Raw genomic sequence first — 20,313 nt, forward strand, 5'->3', positions numbered from 1 at the left:
CATGCTGGGTAATATGGGTAATTCTCTGGTAGTACTTTTTCATCAAATTATGCATCCCACAGGCCTTGGTTACACAATTTATTGAAGATGTGTCTGTCAGAAATGGAACATCCACGAGAAAAAGCTGCAGACAAGATTGAGAGAGATCTTCCGGAGCACTTGGAAAATCACTGAGTTTCCTCACATGCCAGGGCCCCTCAGACTCTCCAGCTTAGTTCAGTGAGGTTCCCAAACCCTGGATAACAGCCTGCCTTTGAGCCTTGCATGGCCCAACCCATAAAGAATTACTAGTAGACATTTTCAAGGCTTTTTCACTGAAAGTGAAATGGTAATTAATTCTCTTAATTGAACGATCATTCATTAGCCTTTTTACTAAATAACATTCTCAATCTTCAAAGTTACTGCCATGTCTTCAATTTCCCTTTTCAAGATAAGACTAATAACAAGCCTGTAAGTCTGCTGCACAGTATAGCACATATTGTGTGCAGTTTTTCCATTTAGATGCTTCAATTACAAGCAACTGCAGCAAAAAAGCATATTTTACTAGCCAGTATTACATTTTGGCAGATCATAATTAAATTATTCCTTAGAAGCAGCGCTCAGCGCTTAAGAAGAAGGATTACATTGAATAACAGGGCTAATATTTTAACTCAATTAGCATGTTATTTTTCAATAAAGAGGTATACACTTCCATAACTCCTTCTTCCATGGGTAATATCAGCTATAAAACAGAAATAGTGCAACTTTTTCTTTGTGGTAACCCATATAATTTTCCCCATGACGTTTGTTCGTTTTGTATATTTTTTAAGTGGATGAAAACATGTGATATATTATTATTTTTATAAATATATAATCTTATTTTACACTCTTGCAAGTATAGAATATTTCAATTCTATAAAAGACTGCCAGAGACTATGCTTTTCTACATCTAAAAATGCCTGAGCATTCCATAGTAAGGAAAGAATTTTTCTTTTATGTCTTTTATTCTGTACTGTTTTGAGGTTGATAGCTGCAATGGAAGTAAGGGATCTTCTCAACGGAAACTGTCTGCTAAGTAAGCTCAGATAACTTATTTATCAGATTCTTCAGTACAATATTTCATTTTTATGGGATTATATTTTCCTATAATCTTTCACTAATAATTTAGAAGTGACATAAACATATAAATGTCTGAATATCTGAAGATAATCAAGTTGTGTCATTTCAATATACATTTCTAACATATTTCAGGGTGATGTCCTTGATTGTTCAAAACAGCTACTCAGGTTCTTTCAAGGTAAATTACAGCACAGATGGACATCCAAAGGTAGGATTAGGAAAAGGCCATTTTGATTTCATAGGCCAAGACAAAAAGAAAACTACAGAGACACACTGTGCTATAGCCAGTTGGGGAGATGAAAATTATATAGTACAAAGGAACAAACAAGTAAAAGACTGAATGATTAGGATGAAAAAATAAGATCAATGAGTTACATAAGGAGGTATTAGTAAGTGGGCATGAAATTCCAGTGAGTCACAGGAAATACCATATGTTCTTTCTGTGGAGATCACCTGGTGATTGTTTTTAAAGACAAAGTACTGAGAGGTACAGCGTATTTCCAAACAGAAAATAGCACTAGATTCTTACACAAGTTTAATGGAACTCTTAAATTAAAACTAAAATTCTTACACTTATCATCATGGTAAGAATGATCTTTTCTGAGCATTACAGAATTATTCACACTGAAAGCAACAGAGAATGCTGCCTATATCACTACCTGAATGTTAGAATGCTATGTCATATAATTTCATAATTCTTATTTACTTCCAAAAAAAATGAAGTTACATCTCCTTTAAATCCACTCTATAATCTCACATTCTATAAAAAAGCAACTAATGGGGAATTAATTATTTCAATTCTGGATTCAGTAACTCAGAAGGGGATTACGGATCCATACAGTACAGATCAAGCTCCTAGTGAAACTGGAAAGCCTGGGGCTTGCCAATGAGCAAAACTCATGCTGTTAGGAGGACTAATTGCAAACTACCATGGCTGAACCTTTGACAAATCTTTTCAGATAGAACAACAGTTCAATTTAGATACAGATGACCTAGAAGTGAGCAGTAAAACCCCTCAATTTATTTTCAGTCTTCATTATATGAAACTTCAACAGGATAAATTCTGTTTTCATCTTCAGGAAAAAAGTTAACAATGATGTAGTCACATATTGGAATGGTTACTCAGAGATTATATGGAGACCCCATTAAGGCACCAAAAGTCTAAGTGGACAAGGATTTGAGCAACCTCTCCTGAGTTGGCCTTGCTTTGAGTAGAGAAGGTAGACCTCTAGAGAGCCCTCTGCACATAATTTATTCTGTATTTCTATGAACTACATAAATAGAAACAAACAAACACAAAACCTTCTTGTAGATCAAAACAAAATGCAAACTGCAATTCTCTAACAATGAAGATCAAAGTTCACAGTGTATACCAGAGTAAAGACTCCACAGCTGGAAAGTATTAAAAACACTCCCAAAATAATTTTATTTCTCTAAAAACCTAAAGACAAACAGAAAAGAAAAGTTTCAAAGCAACACCAGCATTCCATAGGGGAAGAAGGAGAATATATCAGGACAAGACAAGCCAGGACTCTCGAAATTGTTCAGAGTGGCCCAGGGAATGGCCTACAATATCTGATTTCAGCCATCATTTACAAACTCAAGCTGGCTGAGTTAGAGTACTAACTCCAGTACTGTTACTTAAGAGATTTTTTTTTTCCTCTGCATTTCTCCTCTAAATGAATTCCATGTGACTTCATAATGGATAACAACTCTAGTAGGAAAACTGGAAAGTTCTAAAATGCTGAAAGAAAACAATAAAATGTATTTTTACCAGAAGCAGTTGGCCTCCCCTGTCCCCATTTTAGTAAAAGCTCAAAAAAAGCTTTACACTCTGGACAGCAAGATAGTAGGATCATTTAAATTCTGCTCAAGTATAAACTTTCTGACCTTCACCATGTTCAGGCATGACTATTTATACTTCTGCATCAATTCCATGTATTCAAGACATATTAAAATACATTAAGTCCATAAACTTTACTGACCCTTTTCTGTTGCTTAGTTCATTAATGCCGAAATATATTAATCTAACAAATAAGTGGGTGATTACCTCTTGCAGAACCCTCTTCATTTTCAGAAGCAATGTCTTGACAGCCGTGCAGTCTTGGAGCATCAGTCTGAAGGGCAGAGACTCAATGCCCCCACCTTCTTCCAGCCCAGTGAAAGGCCACTCCACAGACGGGCTGCCAGCCAGCTGGCTGACACGGGGGTGCCTGGCTTCTCCTTGCTCCACCTCCTTCGACAGCTTCAAGGACAGATTCCTTGTGAGAGAAAACAGAAAGGTCAACACTAAAATATGAAAAAGAACTAATAATTTGGGGATGGTAATTCCTCTGAAGTTAAAGACACACACATTTGCTTATAGAGCCCACTACCATGAACGGTCTTTATAACATACTTGCAGCCATATGGCGCTAGCAATAAAACACACATTTATAAAAGGACCATATTCTACAGGAATTAAAACCATGTTCTAGCTCACACCCTACAAAAGAAAGTAATTTTCTTAAAACAAAATACCCTATAGGCAAAACTTCTACAGGTCTATTATATTTCAGTTGAGCTTTACAAAAAAATGAATCTGTCATGCGCTTTCAGAAGCTAAGTCAAATCATAATCTTCTGTGCACGTTGACTTAAAGCTTAGAAAGAAACGAAAACTGGAAAAAACAAAAAAAAGAAAAACAAACAAAGAAACAAACCCCTCCCTTCTGGGCTTGCCCAGTGACATAAGATGAATCTACTATTGTATGAAATGGAATATGGAATTTAATTAATCTGCACTCACTCTTAGTTTTAGTTACTACTAAAGCTATATTTTCAGAACATGAAACAAAAAAACCAGTAAGTTGTGAGTGAGAATCAATTAAAGACACAGAGATTTTGATGGACTTGAAAGGTAATGAAAGATCATTATTTTCCTGCTTACACACTATCTTCCTTTAATATCAGAACAAGTAATCTAATCATTTTTCCCATGATGAAGAAAGTCATACTAAATTAACTCAGTACAATTAAAGATGCTAGCACACAAGCAGTGAAGAAAATCACAATTATTATTCATTTAAAATATTGTTCCAATTTTCCATTTCATTTGAATTTTTATGCAACACAAAACTGATTCTGCCATAGTTTGGAAGGACAAAGAACATTTTCCCACATAAGTCTTTCCTTAGCTTTAGTTTCATAGGATCCACAGACAAAACCAGATTAATGTGATTTCTTAAGCAATTCCCTATCATACTAAAAACTGGAAATTAGGATACTATAACTATCTTTTATGGATGGTTCATTTTTATATTTAGAAAGCTATGTAATATGCAGTAAAAAACCATGTTAGATCAAGCCATGTACCACAGAGATCACACACACAGACAGATCCTCATGTTGGCCAATGGAACTAAAATTTCAGGCTCCTCAAGACTCAGAAAAGAACAAAAATTAGTGTGTGTTAATTTTAAAATGCACTGAAGCATATTTGAATGGAGCATTTTGCAACCTTTAAAATAAAAACATGAGGTGGATTGTAAAGTTGCTTTTGATTGAAGGATATTAAATCACTGATGTTTTATAGCCTTTAAACAAGATCCAGGAATAAATCACACCAAGAAAAAACAACTTATGAAACTGACATATCATAACATAGACCACTTTTAAAGGTTTATAAAAGAAGCCATATGCAAACTATTGGAATCTACACTTGCATAAGATGTATGTATCCGGAAAAGCACATTATTTAAATTAAGATGAAACAAGAAGGTTCTCCTTCTTCCCCACCCAGCACCTGCAGACTAGAAGGCGGAGTATTCCTTAAAATATTCTATACATTCACTTCATAATTCCCACTGCAGTTTCATCTTCCTCATATTCCTCTACAGGCATTCTGTGTGGGTCCCATCCTGGCCCTGAGAAGGAGCCAATTGGAGAAGTACTGTCTCCCAGGAGGAGTCTTTTAATGCCCAACATCAGAGAGAAGCCCCTGGTATCACCAGCCATGCCCTGCTCTCCTGTGAGGAGAAAATAAGCGGTGTTCTTGGAAAACTATCATCCCCCCTGGAAGAGATACATTGTTTATGTATAAACTATAGATGTACTGGAAATATAGCAATTTTGAATTTCAAATAAAGACAATATTTTCAGTTACTTCAGTGGGTTTCACTTTGCTATCGCACTGTTCAACACATAAAACTGCCATCTCTTCAAACACAGAATCTTGCACTAAAGTAAGAAAAGCACTGTAATAATACATTACCACTCAAAGTCTTAAGAGTTTAAGATCTGACTCAGCTGTTTCTTGAAAATGGTGACTCAGAGTTCAATGGTACACAGAAAGCATTCAGGTTATAGCCCTTCTTGATAGTTCAGAGGGACTTTAACTGATCTGTGACAGAAAAACTCTGCACTCTCTGATACAACTCATTCTACTTGGTGCAGAAAAAAAAAGCTCATTTAAGCTTCGTTCCAGAAAAGGTATTCCATCAAGTTCATTATTATCAGCTTCTAGGTGGTCTGTTACATTATCATTGCAGTAATCCACTGCAATTCATCTCAAAGCAGCAATAGACATTTAGAAAGGGAAAAAAACCCAAAACAACCCAATTATTCCTAAATTAGAACTTTCACTTTAGTGAAAAGTAGGGCTGGTTTCTTGACTGGTAGTGCAGGAGCTCCTTACAGAGGGCCAGACACCTTGACCTTCCTAACATGCATTTATTTTAATCAAAACATTTCACAGCCAAATATTATCTATGACAAACTTCTTAAGTCCTTGGAACAAAGCCTCAAAAGTTCTATTTTAATGACCAAAGCAATGTATTTCCTGTAAATGACAACATTAACTACATAATACTATCAACATACAGTATTTCAGAAAGGCAATTCAGCCACTTTTAAACACATGGCTACAGCGTGAGCTCTAAATTCACCTGCCATACACTCAGGCTAAATTCCTACTTCAACAAAACCACACCTGAAAATGTTCTGAGCACTGGAAGTCAGAAGTTTCAAAACGCTTCTGAAATGGCTCAAACCAACCCCGTTACCACTTTTCCCAAGGATTCCCTGGCATGGTTTGGTTGCCACTACAGGTAAATTGGATTATTCCACTCCATTCTGGAGGGTGTCAGTGGTGCAGATGTGCACTCAAGTACCATCCCATATAGAGCTCACCTCAAATCCCTGAGCACTGCAATGGAGCCGTGAATGATAACAGAGAAAAGGACACAATGTTAGTAGAATTACTGCCACCATAAGGTCAGAAAATCCACAGAAACCTTGTTACAATCTGTAAATATTAAATACACTGAAAACGTGCAACTCAAGGGTACTTCGTACTTTGGTCCTGCTGGCTTGTTTCTTATATATCTGGACATATCCACTGAGCATCACAAATCTACTCCCTCATTCCTAATTGATACAACAAATTAGAAGCTACAATATCCACAGTCAGTAAAATGGTAGTGTCATTAAGGCAGATTTCTATTTCAAAAGCAGTCTTTATTGAAATAGTATGCTAGCATTAAAATAATCAATCAGTGGCTTTCAGCATTTAATAGCCTCCATCAATCCAATGTAACCACATGTTAACTGAGTAAGAGACACAGTTGTGCAGATCCTTTGAAAGCTCCTTTTCCCTAGGAAGGTAGAACAAAACAAATTTTCCCTTATGAAAGAATTCTTATAGCATTTTATTAAAAAAAATTAGGAATGAAGGGAAAAGAGAGGAAAAAGGAAAGAAAAAAAAAAAAGAAAGGGGACCCAAAGACATGGATTTGCAGCTTGAGCTTGTTTAAGTCATTCTTCCCTTCTTACTGATCCTCAGATCAATGATTTGAAGAGCTTATGGTAATTTGAACTTCACTTACATAAAGATCCCCAGATTATGTGGACTTTAATCTTCTTAGTTTTCATCAGCAGTGCTCAAGATGTTGCTAAATCAGAATTAGCCTAAACTAATACAATTGGTTCCCCTGAGTCTGCTTCTCTTGATATCAGCTTAACAGAGGAGAACCCATGTAACACTGCTGGCATCAGGAAGGCTCTGAACGCCAAGCATAAGACCCCAGACTCTATGAGAAGAGCTGAACACACTTTCTTTCTCCCCTCAGGGCTTATCTTCTAAAGCAGGGTCTTATAAACAGCCTTAAATCTCTAATCTGCAGCGTTTAAGTGTGCAGCTGTGTGTGTAAATATTTATCAAGATATCATGTATATACACACATGTATTTTTATAGCTCTCTCTGTGTGTTTATATATATATAGTTGTAGATATCATACATATATATAAACACATAAAAATTTGGTCTTGGTAAATTTTTCAAAAAAAACAAGTAGCTCTCATTTGTCTATAGCTTGGCCCATCCTTTTACATCAGAAGAAAGATGTTTTTAGTTTCCTACAGAGGTTATGTCCTGAAATCCTATTTCATATTAATCTAGAAAGAAATATGGATTGAAGGCTTTCTCCCATCCAGATTTTTTGTTTCTTCATTAACAGTAAATAGGTCTTCCTGCTTGAGAGAATTAACTAATTATTATTTTGATAAATATCCCTCAGCTGGCCCACATAAGACAGGTAAGAGCAATTGCTTCTGCTTTTTAGAGGAAAAGCTGCCTACCTCAAATACTTCCAAAATGCAGTTTGAAGCCCTCTGTGGCTTTCCTAAAACAAAGTACATCACCTGTGAAAACCTACTATAATCCCATACTGAATCTTAATCTCTGAGTGATCTCTTACTAATATCATCTAGTAATGTACATTTTCTACCCCATAAATTTCTACCAAAATACAGGGACATATTTTGGAAAAAAAAAAGCAAAGGCCCCTTACCACATTTAGCAGAATTAAGGCTAAGACTTTAAAAAGCATGTCTCTGAATATTACATTAATGAAGATACAAAATAATGTCCTGCGAGGTGCCTAAATGTTCTCAAGACGTAGTCAGGGAGGATAAAAAAATTGGCCAACTCCTCACTCAGTTCTGAAAACACAGGCATTGCAATATTAAAATAAAAAGCTAACCAGAACTTAAACTCTTGGCTAATTACCTGTATTAGCATTCTTTGGCATCAAAATTTCTACCTCTCTCTGTCTCACAATTTCTCAACATTGCTTCTGTTCTAACAGAAACTGCTTCAGAAGTTGCAGGGATAAGATTTCAGAATCTTGTACATCAGTGTGTCATAAGGTACATGTTGTTAGACATTTTACAGCTTTGAGAGCTGTGGATCCTCTATTGATGCCATGATTTTTCAAGGTCAGCCTTTCAGAGAAATGATGTCCAGTATCTGTCACTATCAAACGCTCCACCCCCACACAAGTGTGCACACAAAACTCTAATGGCCAGTGCTACTCCAAGTTAAGAGACTGTCAACCTTTTCCATTGAAACTGCTTTTCTTTCCAAGGTTTATATCACAGTCATAAAGATATACTTTGGCTAGAACATGGTGATCAACATTACAGATCAAATTTTATTTTAAAAATATTTTAAAAATTTTTAAAAGCCCTCCATCTTTCAGCTGCTGGTAAAGTACTGCTCTTAAGGGCCTGTCAAGCATTTCTTTCTCTAAACTCCACAGGAGTTAAGAGCTCTGTTTATATCCCCTGATCTAGCACACAACACTTCAAACTTCAGCCCTTTTATTCCTCCTGGAACCTATTAGGAAAATTAAATGTAAAAAATAAAATAAGATAATGTAATGAATAATCAGATAATCTTCAAATAATAGCTATTTGGAAAAGACCAGCAGGGCTTTTTCACTTTCAAATATTAAGAGAGCAGTAGTAAGTAAAGCAACAAAGACAAACCAGCAAAAGTAAATGAGGCTGGCTTGGCACTGAGACTTTGGTAGCTTCAGTCTTTTTAAATTCCTCCCCATCTCCTGAAAAAAACAAGTCAGCAGGAGCTCACTCTTGAAACCATTTTACAACTACTAATTAACACTATGTCTCTGTTCAGGATATTAAAAAAAATATAAGTTTTGCCTATTCCTGTCCACGGCAGGGGAGTTGGAACTAGATGATCTTTAAGCTCTCTTCCAACCCTGTGATTCTTTTATTTGGACAAAGGATACATCTCCCTGCAGACATTGCAGTGTTTGTAAAAACTACACACTTCTGACTGGATGCTGCCTCAGCACAGACTAAGGCTGAATACACTTGGTGCTCTCTCCAAGTCTCACTCCAAATGCACTCCACACAATGGGATCACCTCAGCTGACCTGGGACTAGAACCATAACATCTTGATCTAATCTATTAACAACAGGCGCTGAAAAATGTCCAGAAAACTTGATACTATTGGGAGAAATGGGAAAAAATGAGGGGCAAATCTGTTTTGTCACTGTCACCTTCTAGATCAGAACAACATTTCTCTTCACCTTTGCCCTAAATGCTTCAGTCTTTCCTTTAGAAAATGTGCAGATGCAACATTAAACTTTAAAGCTTTTATTAGGTTAAAAAAAACCCTGTAAAATCACAATGGATATTGGATTTGATGACTGCCTTCTAAGAAGCACAAGTGGTACATTCCTTTCATTCAGTTACCAAACTAGGTTTCATTACTTGAAAACAAACTGTCAAAAGCTTCCTACTACAGGTAGTATTTTTTGCTATCAAAACTTTATGAAATACTGATCAAAATTATGTGCATTTTAAATGAAAGAAGGAAAAGGCAAGCAATTTTCTGTGCTCAATAAGAAGGTACTGAACTGTTAGTATAGGCTTTAGTGGGAAAATTGGTATGCTAACAGGAAAGGTTATGTTTGCTTAGTGCTAAATAGAATTCACAGATATGGACAAGACAGACTAAGATGGATTTCCAGTGAGAGCAGAAAATTAAGTGGAAAATTCATATACCTCATAAAGGAGACAAGCCACTCACTTCAAGACCTGTCTGAATTGGTGTTTAAGTACCTGGGAAGCACCTAATCATATTATTACAGCCTAACCCAAGATATTATCTTTTGATGAGCTATTAAGCATTAAAAACACTTCTGTGGAGCAAGCAAGCAATTCATTATTGCTTGTGTTGGCCAAGAGGTTCATCTGAGATGCATAACAGATTTTAAAAAGGTCCAATTAATATTTACTAAAATACCTTCAGCATTCTGTCATCTCTCCCTTGATCCCAAACTCTGCCTGTCTTCCGCTCATCAGGTGACTCAGGGACATCTTCCTGGATTGGATTCACTCACAGAAATGTCTAAGTTTCTGCCAGGGCTTAAAACCAGATAGAGACATCTAAAGAATCATCCTACAGTTATCATGCTACAGCCACATACTTTCCTCCATTAGCAAAAATGCCCAGGCCTACACGATTAGATGGCAGAGACTCAGAGAAAGAAGAAAATGTCAGAGGAGCTGAGCAGTTAAGGGATGCCCTGTACAACAATTAGGTATTTAAAACTGTGTGGGTGTTCAGAAAAGTCCAATTAGTAACTCTAAAATTTAGAATTAAATCTGCATTTTGAAAGTGAAATATAAACTAAGTAGCAGAACACTATCTCCAAAATACTCACTGATTACAAACACAGCTTTCTGAGCAATGATACCTTTCAATACTCTTCAATGGAATCGACACAATGAGCTTCTATTTTGGTGAAAATATGTGATGAAACCAATGTATCCCTTCTCCCTTTCCTCTAGCAGTTTTACAATAAGGAGTAGAAAACTGTTGCATCTAAATTCAGAGGATACCATCCACCTATGGTATGTAGCAAACTTTACAAATGTCAGGAGGAAACTGCACCTTTAAAATCCACCCTTTTTCATTATCACATACAACAGTTGGAACCTAATGTTAACATTAAAAAAGCTTTTATGTTAAATTCTCTTTTATGACCAATAACTGAAAGCATGTAATGGATTCAGGAACATAATTTATAAAGAAATCCAGACCATGTATGTAACTACATACCCATTCTTGAAGATATTTGTCTACAAGCTGTTTTTTTCAAGGTCCTATTGTATTCTTCTTTAAAGTTTTGGGGAACATTAGGGAAGTGCGAGCCACACAAAAGCAACAAAACAACACAAGAATTCCAGCACCCGTGCTAGTTTATTGCTTCAGTGAAAAAACAGCTCACATTCTATCATCTTGAAATACAAGAGTCTGAGAGCCTCACAAGCACAAAGATTTCTGAGGAACCACTCACCTTCCAAAGGCTCAAAATCTCTCCTCCCCTCCTCAACACTGCACAGCTCCAGACAGCAACTTACAAAAACTGCCCCCAGCACAAACAGAGGCCAATAACTCCAGAAAAATTCCCAGCTACATACAGGGATAAAAGGCTACATTGTGAGACCCTTGTGTTGCTTCCTTGGGAGTGTCCTCTCAAGCAACTAGAGGGCTTAAAATAACACAGAATACTTTCACTTACAAGGCAGGTGTTTGCAATGTCTGCACTTGGAACCTCATTAGTGAAATTAAAGCCTTGCAACAGCACACGCTCAATTTTTTAAACAAAGGCATTAGAGACCAAACAAAAAGAAAGCAATAAACTAATTAATGTGTAAATTACCCTAATTGTTTTGTTCTCACATGACGTTATCAATCACTAAGTGCCACAGCAGAAACATGTTATTTTATCATCTGGTGAAATTAGCCTGCCTACAGGAGATTTCTTTGACTTTGCCAGTATGGTCCTTCAGTGTTTTTATTTTTGATTGTAAATAACTCATTAAAAATAATCAGAATATTTAATTTCATTTGATTAGACCACTGCAGTAGTGCTTCCATACTGCTCTTTTACAGAAGAAAACATTTCTTGTACCTTCTCTGCCCCATAATGTGGCCTGCTGTGAAAAAGAAAATATAATGAATTGTCAAACTGAGGCCAGAAACAAATGAAAAAGACAATGGTTTTTGGTTTGGTTGATTAGGAAGGACCCAAACTCAGATCTTTGAATCACACTGAAGAGATCTCTAAATATTTATTTGTACACCAGCATAGAGGAGGAAATAAGCATGCTAAAACTTCAATACTAGCTCAGCTCTTCATGCTTGCAATATTTTTGTTCTGATGCAACACTGCTTGACAGGTAAGTGCCTACACACCATGTCCCATCAGAAGCCTCATTCTTTCTGCAATGTCTCCTGTCTCTCTTCACGTTGAGGGCATCAGGTCTACTGCCTTTTAACACTGAGTTTTGAGGTTGTCATATTAAAATTCAATGCTCATTTCAGCTGTTGACTCTCTGGTTGCTACATTCTCTAGTTTGGGGACTCTGAATTACCTGAATATATGGGGTTACTGCAGCAGCTTGTAGTTTACAGAGCCAGTTTGCAGTTTAAGGCTGAGAATAACCTGAAGAGCAATATTGTGCAAAACAAAACAAGCTTAGAAAAGCCACATCTCACTGAAAACATACAATCCATGATTTGGGTTGGATGTCTGATGTCTAAATCCTTTTACACTACACATTTTTAAATTTTAAGCAGTAAATGACAGTTATATTTAGAATACAATTTCTCTTAATTTAGCATTACTGCAATAACTTGTGCCGTTAATTTATTAAAGCTTGCAACAAATATGATAATGAAAAAACACACTTGTAAAAGTTGCTGTAAGAAAGTTATTAAAAATTTAGTGTGATTATTCATTTATAATAGAATTTGTAGCATTTCTTCTGTGAAAACCTAAATGTACATTACATAATAGCATAATTAATTCTTTTAGTTACTGATTTTGGCAGGAGAGCAACCCTAATAATTACTGGAGTGTATGTTAAAACTTGCTGCCTGTAGCTCAACTTAGACTGATATTGAAACTGGACCTGCCAACTCATTTATTTTCAAGGCACCTCACAGTATGACTCCAGCTTTTGGAAAAAATTCCATTTTTAAAAATAAAATGCACAAAATGTCAATTTCTGGCCCACACTGCTGCCAGATACAGCATGACATTTTGATCAAAGCTCACCCTATAGATTTTGGATGCAGAAGACAAAGCATCTAAAAGCTACACCTGTGCACATAGAGACACTGTACAGTCTTTGAGGTTGACTACTGCTTGACTTATGAGTCTGAACCTTTTGTGGCAAGGCCATTTTTCTTTGTTTATTTGACTTGAGTCACTTTTTCTTTTGTTGTGGGTGGGGTTTTTTTAATTTATTTTTTATTTTGGGCTTGTTGGTTTGGTTGTTTGGGTTGTTTTCTTTTTGTTTAAGGAAAACAACACATCAGCTTTGAACACACAATGAAACATTTTGAGGACAACTGTCGAATCATAGACAGATTTGGGCTATAAGGAATGATTAGAAGTCATCTACTCCAATCCCCCTGCAATGTGCAGGAATATCTTCAACTAGATGAGGTTGCTCAGAGCCCCATCCAGCCTGACCTTCAATGTTTCCATTCAAGAGATGGGACATCCACCACCCCTCTAGGCAGCTGTTCCAGTGCCTCACCACCCTTATTCTAAAACACTTCTTCCTTCTATCTAACATTACACCTTGTCCTATCACAACACAAAGTTGTGATCCTGCTAAAAAAGTCTGTCCCACCTTTATTACAGGAACTCCTGATGTTACAAAAAATAGATAAACTAGCAGCATTCACTTAATAAACACAGCTCTTAGGCCCCCAAAATCCAAATGTCATGTCTTTTAGTCTGCATCAAGCCAGGTATAAAGATTTTTACCACGTAACCTAAAGTTCCTCTTACTGGTTGTAACAGTAAGTTGATGGAAAGTCTGATCAAATCTTCAGACAGGAAAGAAGGCACTGAAGTCCTATGGCATGCAGAATGTGTATTTGTAGTCACTTCTTTGAGTGGTCAGAAATTATTCATATTCCTCTGAGGCAATATTGAAGAGTAGGGATATCTGTCCTTGAAATTTTTTATTCCATCTCACTTGGTTGGTCTGCTACAGTACCTAGAGCCTGTGTACCTGCATCTGCCACACTTAACATCTGGCAGCAACCTCCCAAAACTGCAAAGGAGCTGTTCCCTCAAAGGAAGGAGATTGACTCTTTACACACACCCCAACAAGCCTCCAGCTTTCCCCTGAAGGGTTCCATGCAGGCAGCACAACAAACTGACATAATTAAGCACAGTCAAACTACACTGACAACAGAGATAGAGACTGACCATCAGCAGTAGGAGGGTTTCAACAGAACTCCAAGCATAATCCATACGCTTTTCCCCATCCCAACACAACTACTGTCCATATATTGCTGAAATGCATTTTCAGATCGGCCAGAGTCATATAGCACAACACAAAGCTTGCCAGCAAAACCTAGCAGCAGAGAATTAAATAAATAAGCTTCCCCTTAGAGACATTTTTATTAGTTCTAGAAGCAGCATTTTGAAATTTCAGTGTCATTTTTCAGACTAAATGAACCCTGATGGGTTGAAGCCGGCATTTCTTCTACACAACATCATTTATCAAGTTGGTTTTTTTTCATTTTCAGGAACAAGTGCAATGTTGGAAAAAGACAAAGAAACAGAAATGCCTAGATCAAAGCACAGATTAAGAAAAAATCTCTTCTAAATTACTTAATCTTGTAATATTACTAATTACTTTAAAAAACAGAAAATGCAGTAAGAAATAATTAACCTAATGCAGATTGTTGTCTCCTGAATAAAGGCTGTGACTAGAATAACTCAGAGATGAGTGAAGAAAGTCATTTAAATGCAGGCAAAAGCCAGAAGTTAGATGGCTAACACTTTTATCCATGTGCCAGAAAACAGAGATAAAACAGTCCAAGCCTACTGGATGGACCTCTGATTGGCATTTTTAAAACTCTCAGTGAAAAGTAAGATATCTTTATTCTTCCTCCTCAGGATAAGCTAGTGGAGTTTTTGACATGCAAAACTTGCACGGGGTACAAGCCATGTTCTCTTGCAATAATGAAGAGGAGAGAAAATGTGGAAATGTAAAGCTGATGCAACAGGAATATTAACTTCATTTTTAGAACAAATGAAGTGAGGATAACCAAAGAAATAATTGCAATTCTCACGCCTTTAAGCGAAAGAGTAGACTTTGCCTTTTCCAAACTGTGATCAGCTCACTACCAACAGGGAGGAACCCTGTGGATCCTATAAGGACAATTAACTTACACAAAAGAATAAATGATCATCCCTTCAGAACATGAGGCAGAGAATTCACTTGCATATTTACTGCAGACATAGCAGTATCAATATAACTGTTGAGGCAGCCACTGAAACAAATAAAAGTTGTAAGGAAGAAAGTTTTAGATGGTGTATCTTGATTAGCCTCTACCACACTGTTTTCATCCTGCTTGGCTGACTGGGACAACCAGTAATGTTATTTGTGTAGACAACATTTTTCCCCTCAGCATCATCTAAAACAACAGGCTGAGCATTCTGTTCTTAATTACTTTATTTTCAATTGTTTGTGTGCTACAAGTTTTTTAGAAAAAAAAAAAAAAAACCCTAGCATTTTAATTGGCTTTAAACCCCCGTACATCAACACTCAGTGAGAAACTACAGTTGTAAATGGCAAGGAATAACAGAAGTGTTAAAATACCAATTCCACACCTTCACTGATATGCCTACACCTGTCTCTATATCTATCTTCATCAATGAAAACTGTGGAAGTTTGGAAAATACATACATTCTCTTTTTTCAAAAAATTCCAGGAATTTAACCAACTAAACCAAACCACAAGTGTTTTTGCTTATAACCCATAAGATTATCAATAGAAACAGGTGCAAAATGAGTATTAGAGATGTCTGGTAGCTGGAAGTTCTGTCATTTTTATGAGTATCTGTACATGTTCCCTCTTTTATTCTTGGTATTGTCAGCAAAAACAATGAAAGCCCTGGCTGAGTGCACTGCTTATTTCAGACACAATGTAAATTAAAAGACAAAAACCTATTTGCCACTGAAATACAAATTTCTCTTTCTAAACTAGGAAAAATCTCTTCAAGTTTTTGAATAGCAGTGTCCAGTTTAAAAGAAGAAATTTAGAAATATCAATTACAAATAACACCTGGGGCTACTGCTCTTATAGGAGAAATATTTGGAATCTTAATAACATAACGTAGGCAAGGATTCTACTTTATATCACTGATTAAGTTGGCACATTTTATCATCACACTAAACTACTCCTTGAAAAGAAGTACTGAGCTTCTCATTAGCCCTACTGGCTAGAGAGACAGCAATTTTAAGGCAGTCCTACATCCAAATGCTGGTAATAACACATAAAATATTTCTCGTTAAGTTCTTAGAGAGTAAGAAAATTAGAGGGAACATGTAAGGAGGTACTGTTGAAGGACATCCTCTTCCCAGCCTGGGGGACACTATTTCACCTATGTTCCTGCAGTCTATCTCTGTGCATGTTCCAGCTAAGAGTGAGATCAAAAGCAATTTCATATTCTGCTGAGACATTTCAGAGTTTATCACACTATTTGTGCAACTTCTGCTGTGGTCTCTCCTGACTTTCTCCACTGAATTTCAAATTTCAACATCTAAGTGGAAAAAAAAAGTCCATTTTCAGGTAACTTGCAGTCAGTATTTGAGTGACAAAGCAGAGTTTAAAAAGGAACTTTTGAAAAAGTCTTCTACTAAAAATACTGCAGAGTAGGGGCAGCTCTTGCACTGGGATCTGTAGGGCCCATAGCTTCCAGAACAGGTCAGCTTAGTCAAGTGGTGCTCCATCATTTACCCTGATGCTAAAGGTACAAGGGACATGGCAATGCCAAACCCAATACTGCAGGGCATCACAACCAGAAGTGTATTTTGCCTCCCTCTATTCTGTGGTTGTAGAAATCAGGATGAGGTTTTAGGTATGTAAAATGAGCTCCATGTAGGGTAATGCTGGTCTCTACCTGACGTGACAAAGGCTACTGCTGATGAAGGGAACATTTTAGATGAAAAAACAACTTTCACTAATGATGTGAAGGTGTGAATGTTATACAAACTAACTCATTGAATTTACTTGGATTTACTGCATGAGGTAATTGATGCTGTTTCTTGACTGATCCAAGATTCCTGGCATAGGTGTACAAACTGCACTTAGGTAGGGGAGAGTGGGAGGAAGCTCTCAGCCACAGACTCGATGCAGGGGCTCAGGTGAAAACAGGCAGAACAAGTGAAAAAGGGCATATAATCAAAAATACTCCCTGCTTCAAGGACTTATGTGTGAAAGCAGAGGGTATTAAAAAAAATTATCACCTCATTTTGTGCTGCTAATCCCCCAAACTATCCTTCCAAACATACTCCAGAAATGCCAGACAGATGGCAAAGAGTGATTTCAGTGGTTCCAGGTGAAGACACCTGGCTAAAAGCCTTGTTATTTGTTTCCTTGATTCTACCAAAGACATTCAAGAACAATTTTCCTTGCTACTGTTTTCTAACATTTCTTTATACTTCCCCCTTGCACTTGCTTGTGAGACAACTCCTTGCAAATGGGCAAAGAGGTTCCTGCATTGCAACTCATTTGGGGAATACAGTAATAAAAATATATAAATATTGTTTGAAGATCAAAATGACAGTTTTCCCCTGCTCTTTAGGGAGGGCTGCTTGGAAGCAAAGAAGGCCAAAAAAGAGTATTTTTTGCTACTTGAAAGCAAAAAACCAGCAAATTCGACTTCTGTTCTGGATATTATTTCCAAACTGTTATTGCTCTGTTTTGAAAAATCTTACCAAGCATCAAAGCCCAAGAGCCAAACCACATTATCAATCCACTACTCATCACTGTTTCCTAGTAGCAGTAATGATTGGAAAGACAAATAAACATCAAACAGGCATTTCATAAGGAACTGAAGCTAAAATAAAACCTTTACTGAAGCACTGGTAAATAAATAAATACAATATGAACCAGTTTAGAAGATAAAAATCAATAACTGAGTATGAAATTTACAGTAAGAGCAATTTGACACAGAGAATGACAGCTCTGAAGAGCAACAGAAAGCAAGTGTAAACATTGACAGTTATCTGGAGTACCCAGTGATGAGAGGCAACTGGTGGAACACTCACTTCTGTGACTTAGTTTATCACTGAGGACAATCCAAAATCCAGAAAGAGGGAATCACAACCCAGTTTTACAAACCTGCCCTAGTCCCACAGTGAAAGCACATGTAAGTGACAGGACAAAGGAGACTAAATATAGGTATTTTAAGATCCACTTCAGTTCAGCATCACCTGTGATACTATACAGCTCCAAGCAGACTGACTAAGAACTAAGAGGCAAGCATACAGCTGCAGGCAAGCCCTGACTGACAGCCAAAAATCATTGTCACCCACACACAGATGAAAATCTCAGGCATAGATTATGCTTTTCATCAAAACTGACTTAAGCAGGGCAGGATTTGAACCCCAGCTGGCACCCCCCACCAGTGGGATAGGGGAGATAATCAAAGAGTCCAAGTGAAAAAATCCTTGTGGGCTGAGCTAAACACAGTTTAATGGGTAAAGCAAGAACAGTGCACATGAGCAAAGCAGAAAAAAGCAAGGAATTCATTCAGTCCTTCCCACGGGCAGGCAAGTGTTCAGCCATTCCCAGGAGAGCAGGGCTCCATCACATGCAATAGTGACTTGGGAAGGAAAACACCATCAGTTCAAACATCTCCACTCCCTCCTTCTTCCCCCAGCTGTATGTGCTGAGCAGCTGCCACATGGTCTGGGACATCCCCTTGGTCAGCTGGGGTCACCTGTCCTGGCTGTGTCCCCTCCCAGCTCCTAGGGCACCCTCACCACCTCACACCCTTTCCAGAACAAATTCAAACATAGCCCAATGCAGCAACTAAGAAAAAAATAACTCTACCCCAGCCAAAACCAGCCCAAGAACTTCTATATCAGATCTCAAAATAAAAATCAAAGCATTTCAGCAAGCAACCAGTTAATCTGTAAAAACTGTTTAACAAAAACAAGGGGAGAGTTTAACTGGCATTTTAATACCTTTTCATTAACAAAAAGAAAAAAAAAAGAAAGAAATCCTGATGACATCATGAAATTCAACACTAATTCATCCAGATTTATTACTTTTATGAAACCATCACTCAGATTTATCTGATTTCACTACACATTCTAGAGAGGTTAAAAAACTTATTAGCTTTAGTCTTTAGTCTAGAAAACAAAATTAAAAACAGACTTAAAATGTGGCACGACTGGTTCCTTCTCTAGTATTCCCTTTCTGTAATTTTTTTCAAATTACAGCCATGACATTAATCTTCTAAATATTTTTAGCTCATATCTAGAAATATTTAGTAATTTTTTCAAATTTATTTTATTTAAATACCCTCCTACACAGTAGAAATAAAATGACGGGATACATGTTACACATCATTCTCGCACATGGGACAAAATGGAGAGAAGTAGCTGCTCAGCTGAGGAGAATTTTTTTATACAGAAGTAATATGGGGAAAGAAGAGAAGAAATGGATAGATAACACAAAATACGCTGAGTAAAAAGGAACTCACAAGAATCATCCAGTGCAATGCCTGGCTCTGCATAGGACCATTCCCAATAATAATCTTACAAATTTCAAATATTACCTAATTGCTGCTGCAATTCTAATTGGATAATCAGTAAAATATTTTAATCAGATGAAGAAGTTAAAGGAAGATTTTGTGCCATGCAGTGTTCATTTGCAGACCTGACATTTACACCTATCCGTTTACATCCTTGTAGGAAAAGTGCATAAAAGCAATAGGTGAATCAAGTCACTCTATACAATCTCATTCGGAATAAAATCCAACTATTTATTTCACTTAATGTGGAAATCCTTTCTAACCATTAATGTTTTCATAAAGAGTTCAGTCTCCACTGTCAGAGAAATTTAAAGCCCAGAGGGAACTTGGGAAGCATAAACAGGATTAAGATTTCTTGTTGCTTTTTATATAACACATTTCATACCCCAGGATGAAAAATCTTCGTGTATGAACGTTCCCATAAGCCTTTTCCATGCAGATGCTTTTCTTTTTTATCTCAAAGCACAAATACAGTATAAATAGCAACGACAGAGTTTCAGCCTTCATGATGTTAGCTTATAAAATAAATATTAAAGATCGCATAAAGGGACACTTCCCATTATAATAATGTACAGCAGACAGAGGGCTTTGGTTCACTCCCTATGGAAAATGTGCCAAACATGCTCTTCTGTATAAAGTACATAGCTGAAAAATTCAAATTGTGGAACCTTTGTTCTCCTGCATTTAAATTGCCTTCTCAGTGTTGCGTGCCAGAAGGGCTTGTTATGCCAACAGGAATGCAGTCGGGGGGAAAAGGAAACAGCAGGAAGTCAGATGT

General features: G+C 36.9%; 1 protein-coding gene across 2 annotated transcripts in view; it reads right to left on the minus strand.

Annotated features, from left to right (window-relative positions):
* The window catches only part of CCSER1 (coiled-coil serine rich protein 1), a 616,342-nt gene that overhangs the window by 363,729 nt on the left and 232,300 nt on the right, over positions 1–20,313 (minus strand). For both annotated transcript variants that reach the window (XM_058025090.1, XM_058025091.1), the window contains exon 6: positions 3,149–3,359. In XM_058025090.1, the coding sequence (XP_057881073.1) occupies positions 3,149–3,359 (211 nt within the window). The remainder of the gene's footprint in view (positions 1–3,148; positions 3,360–20,313) is intronic.

Source organism: Melospiza georgiana, chromosome 5 (assembly GCF_028018845.1).
Source record: "Melospiza georgiana isolate bMelGeo1 chromosome 5, bMelGeo1.pri, whole genome shotgun sequence".
Lineage (NCBI taxonomy): Eukaryota > Metazoa > Chordata > Aves > Passeriformes > Passerellidae > Melospiza > Melospiza georgiana.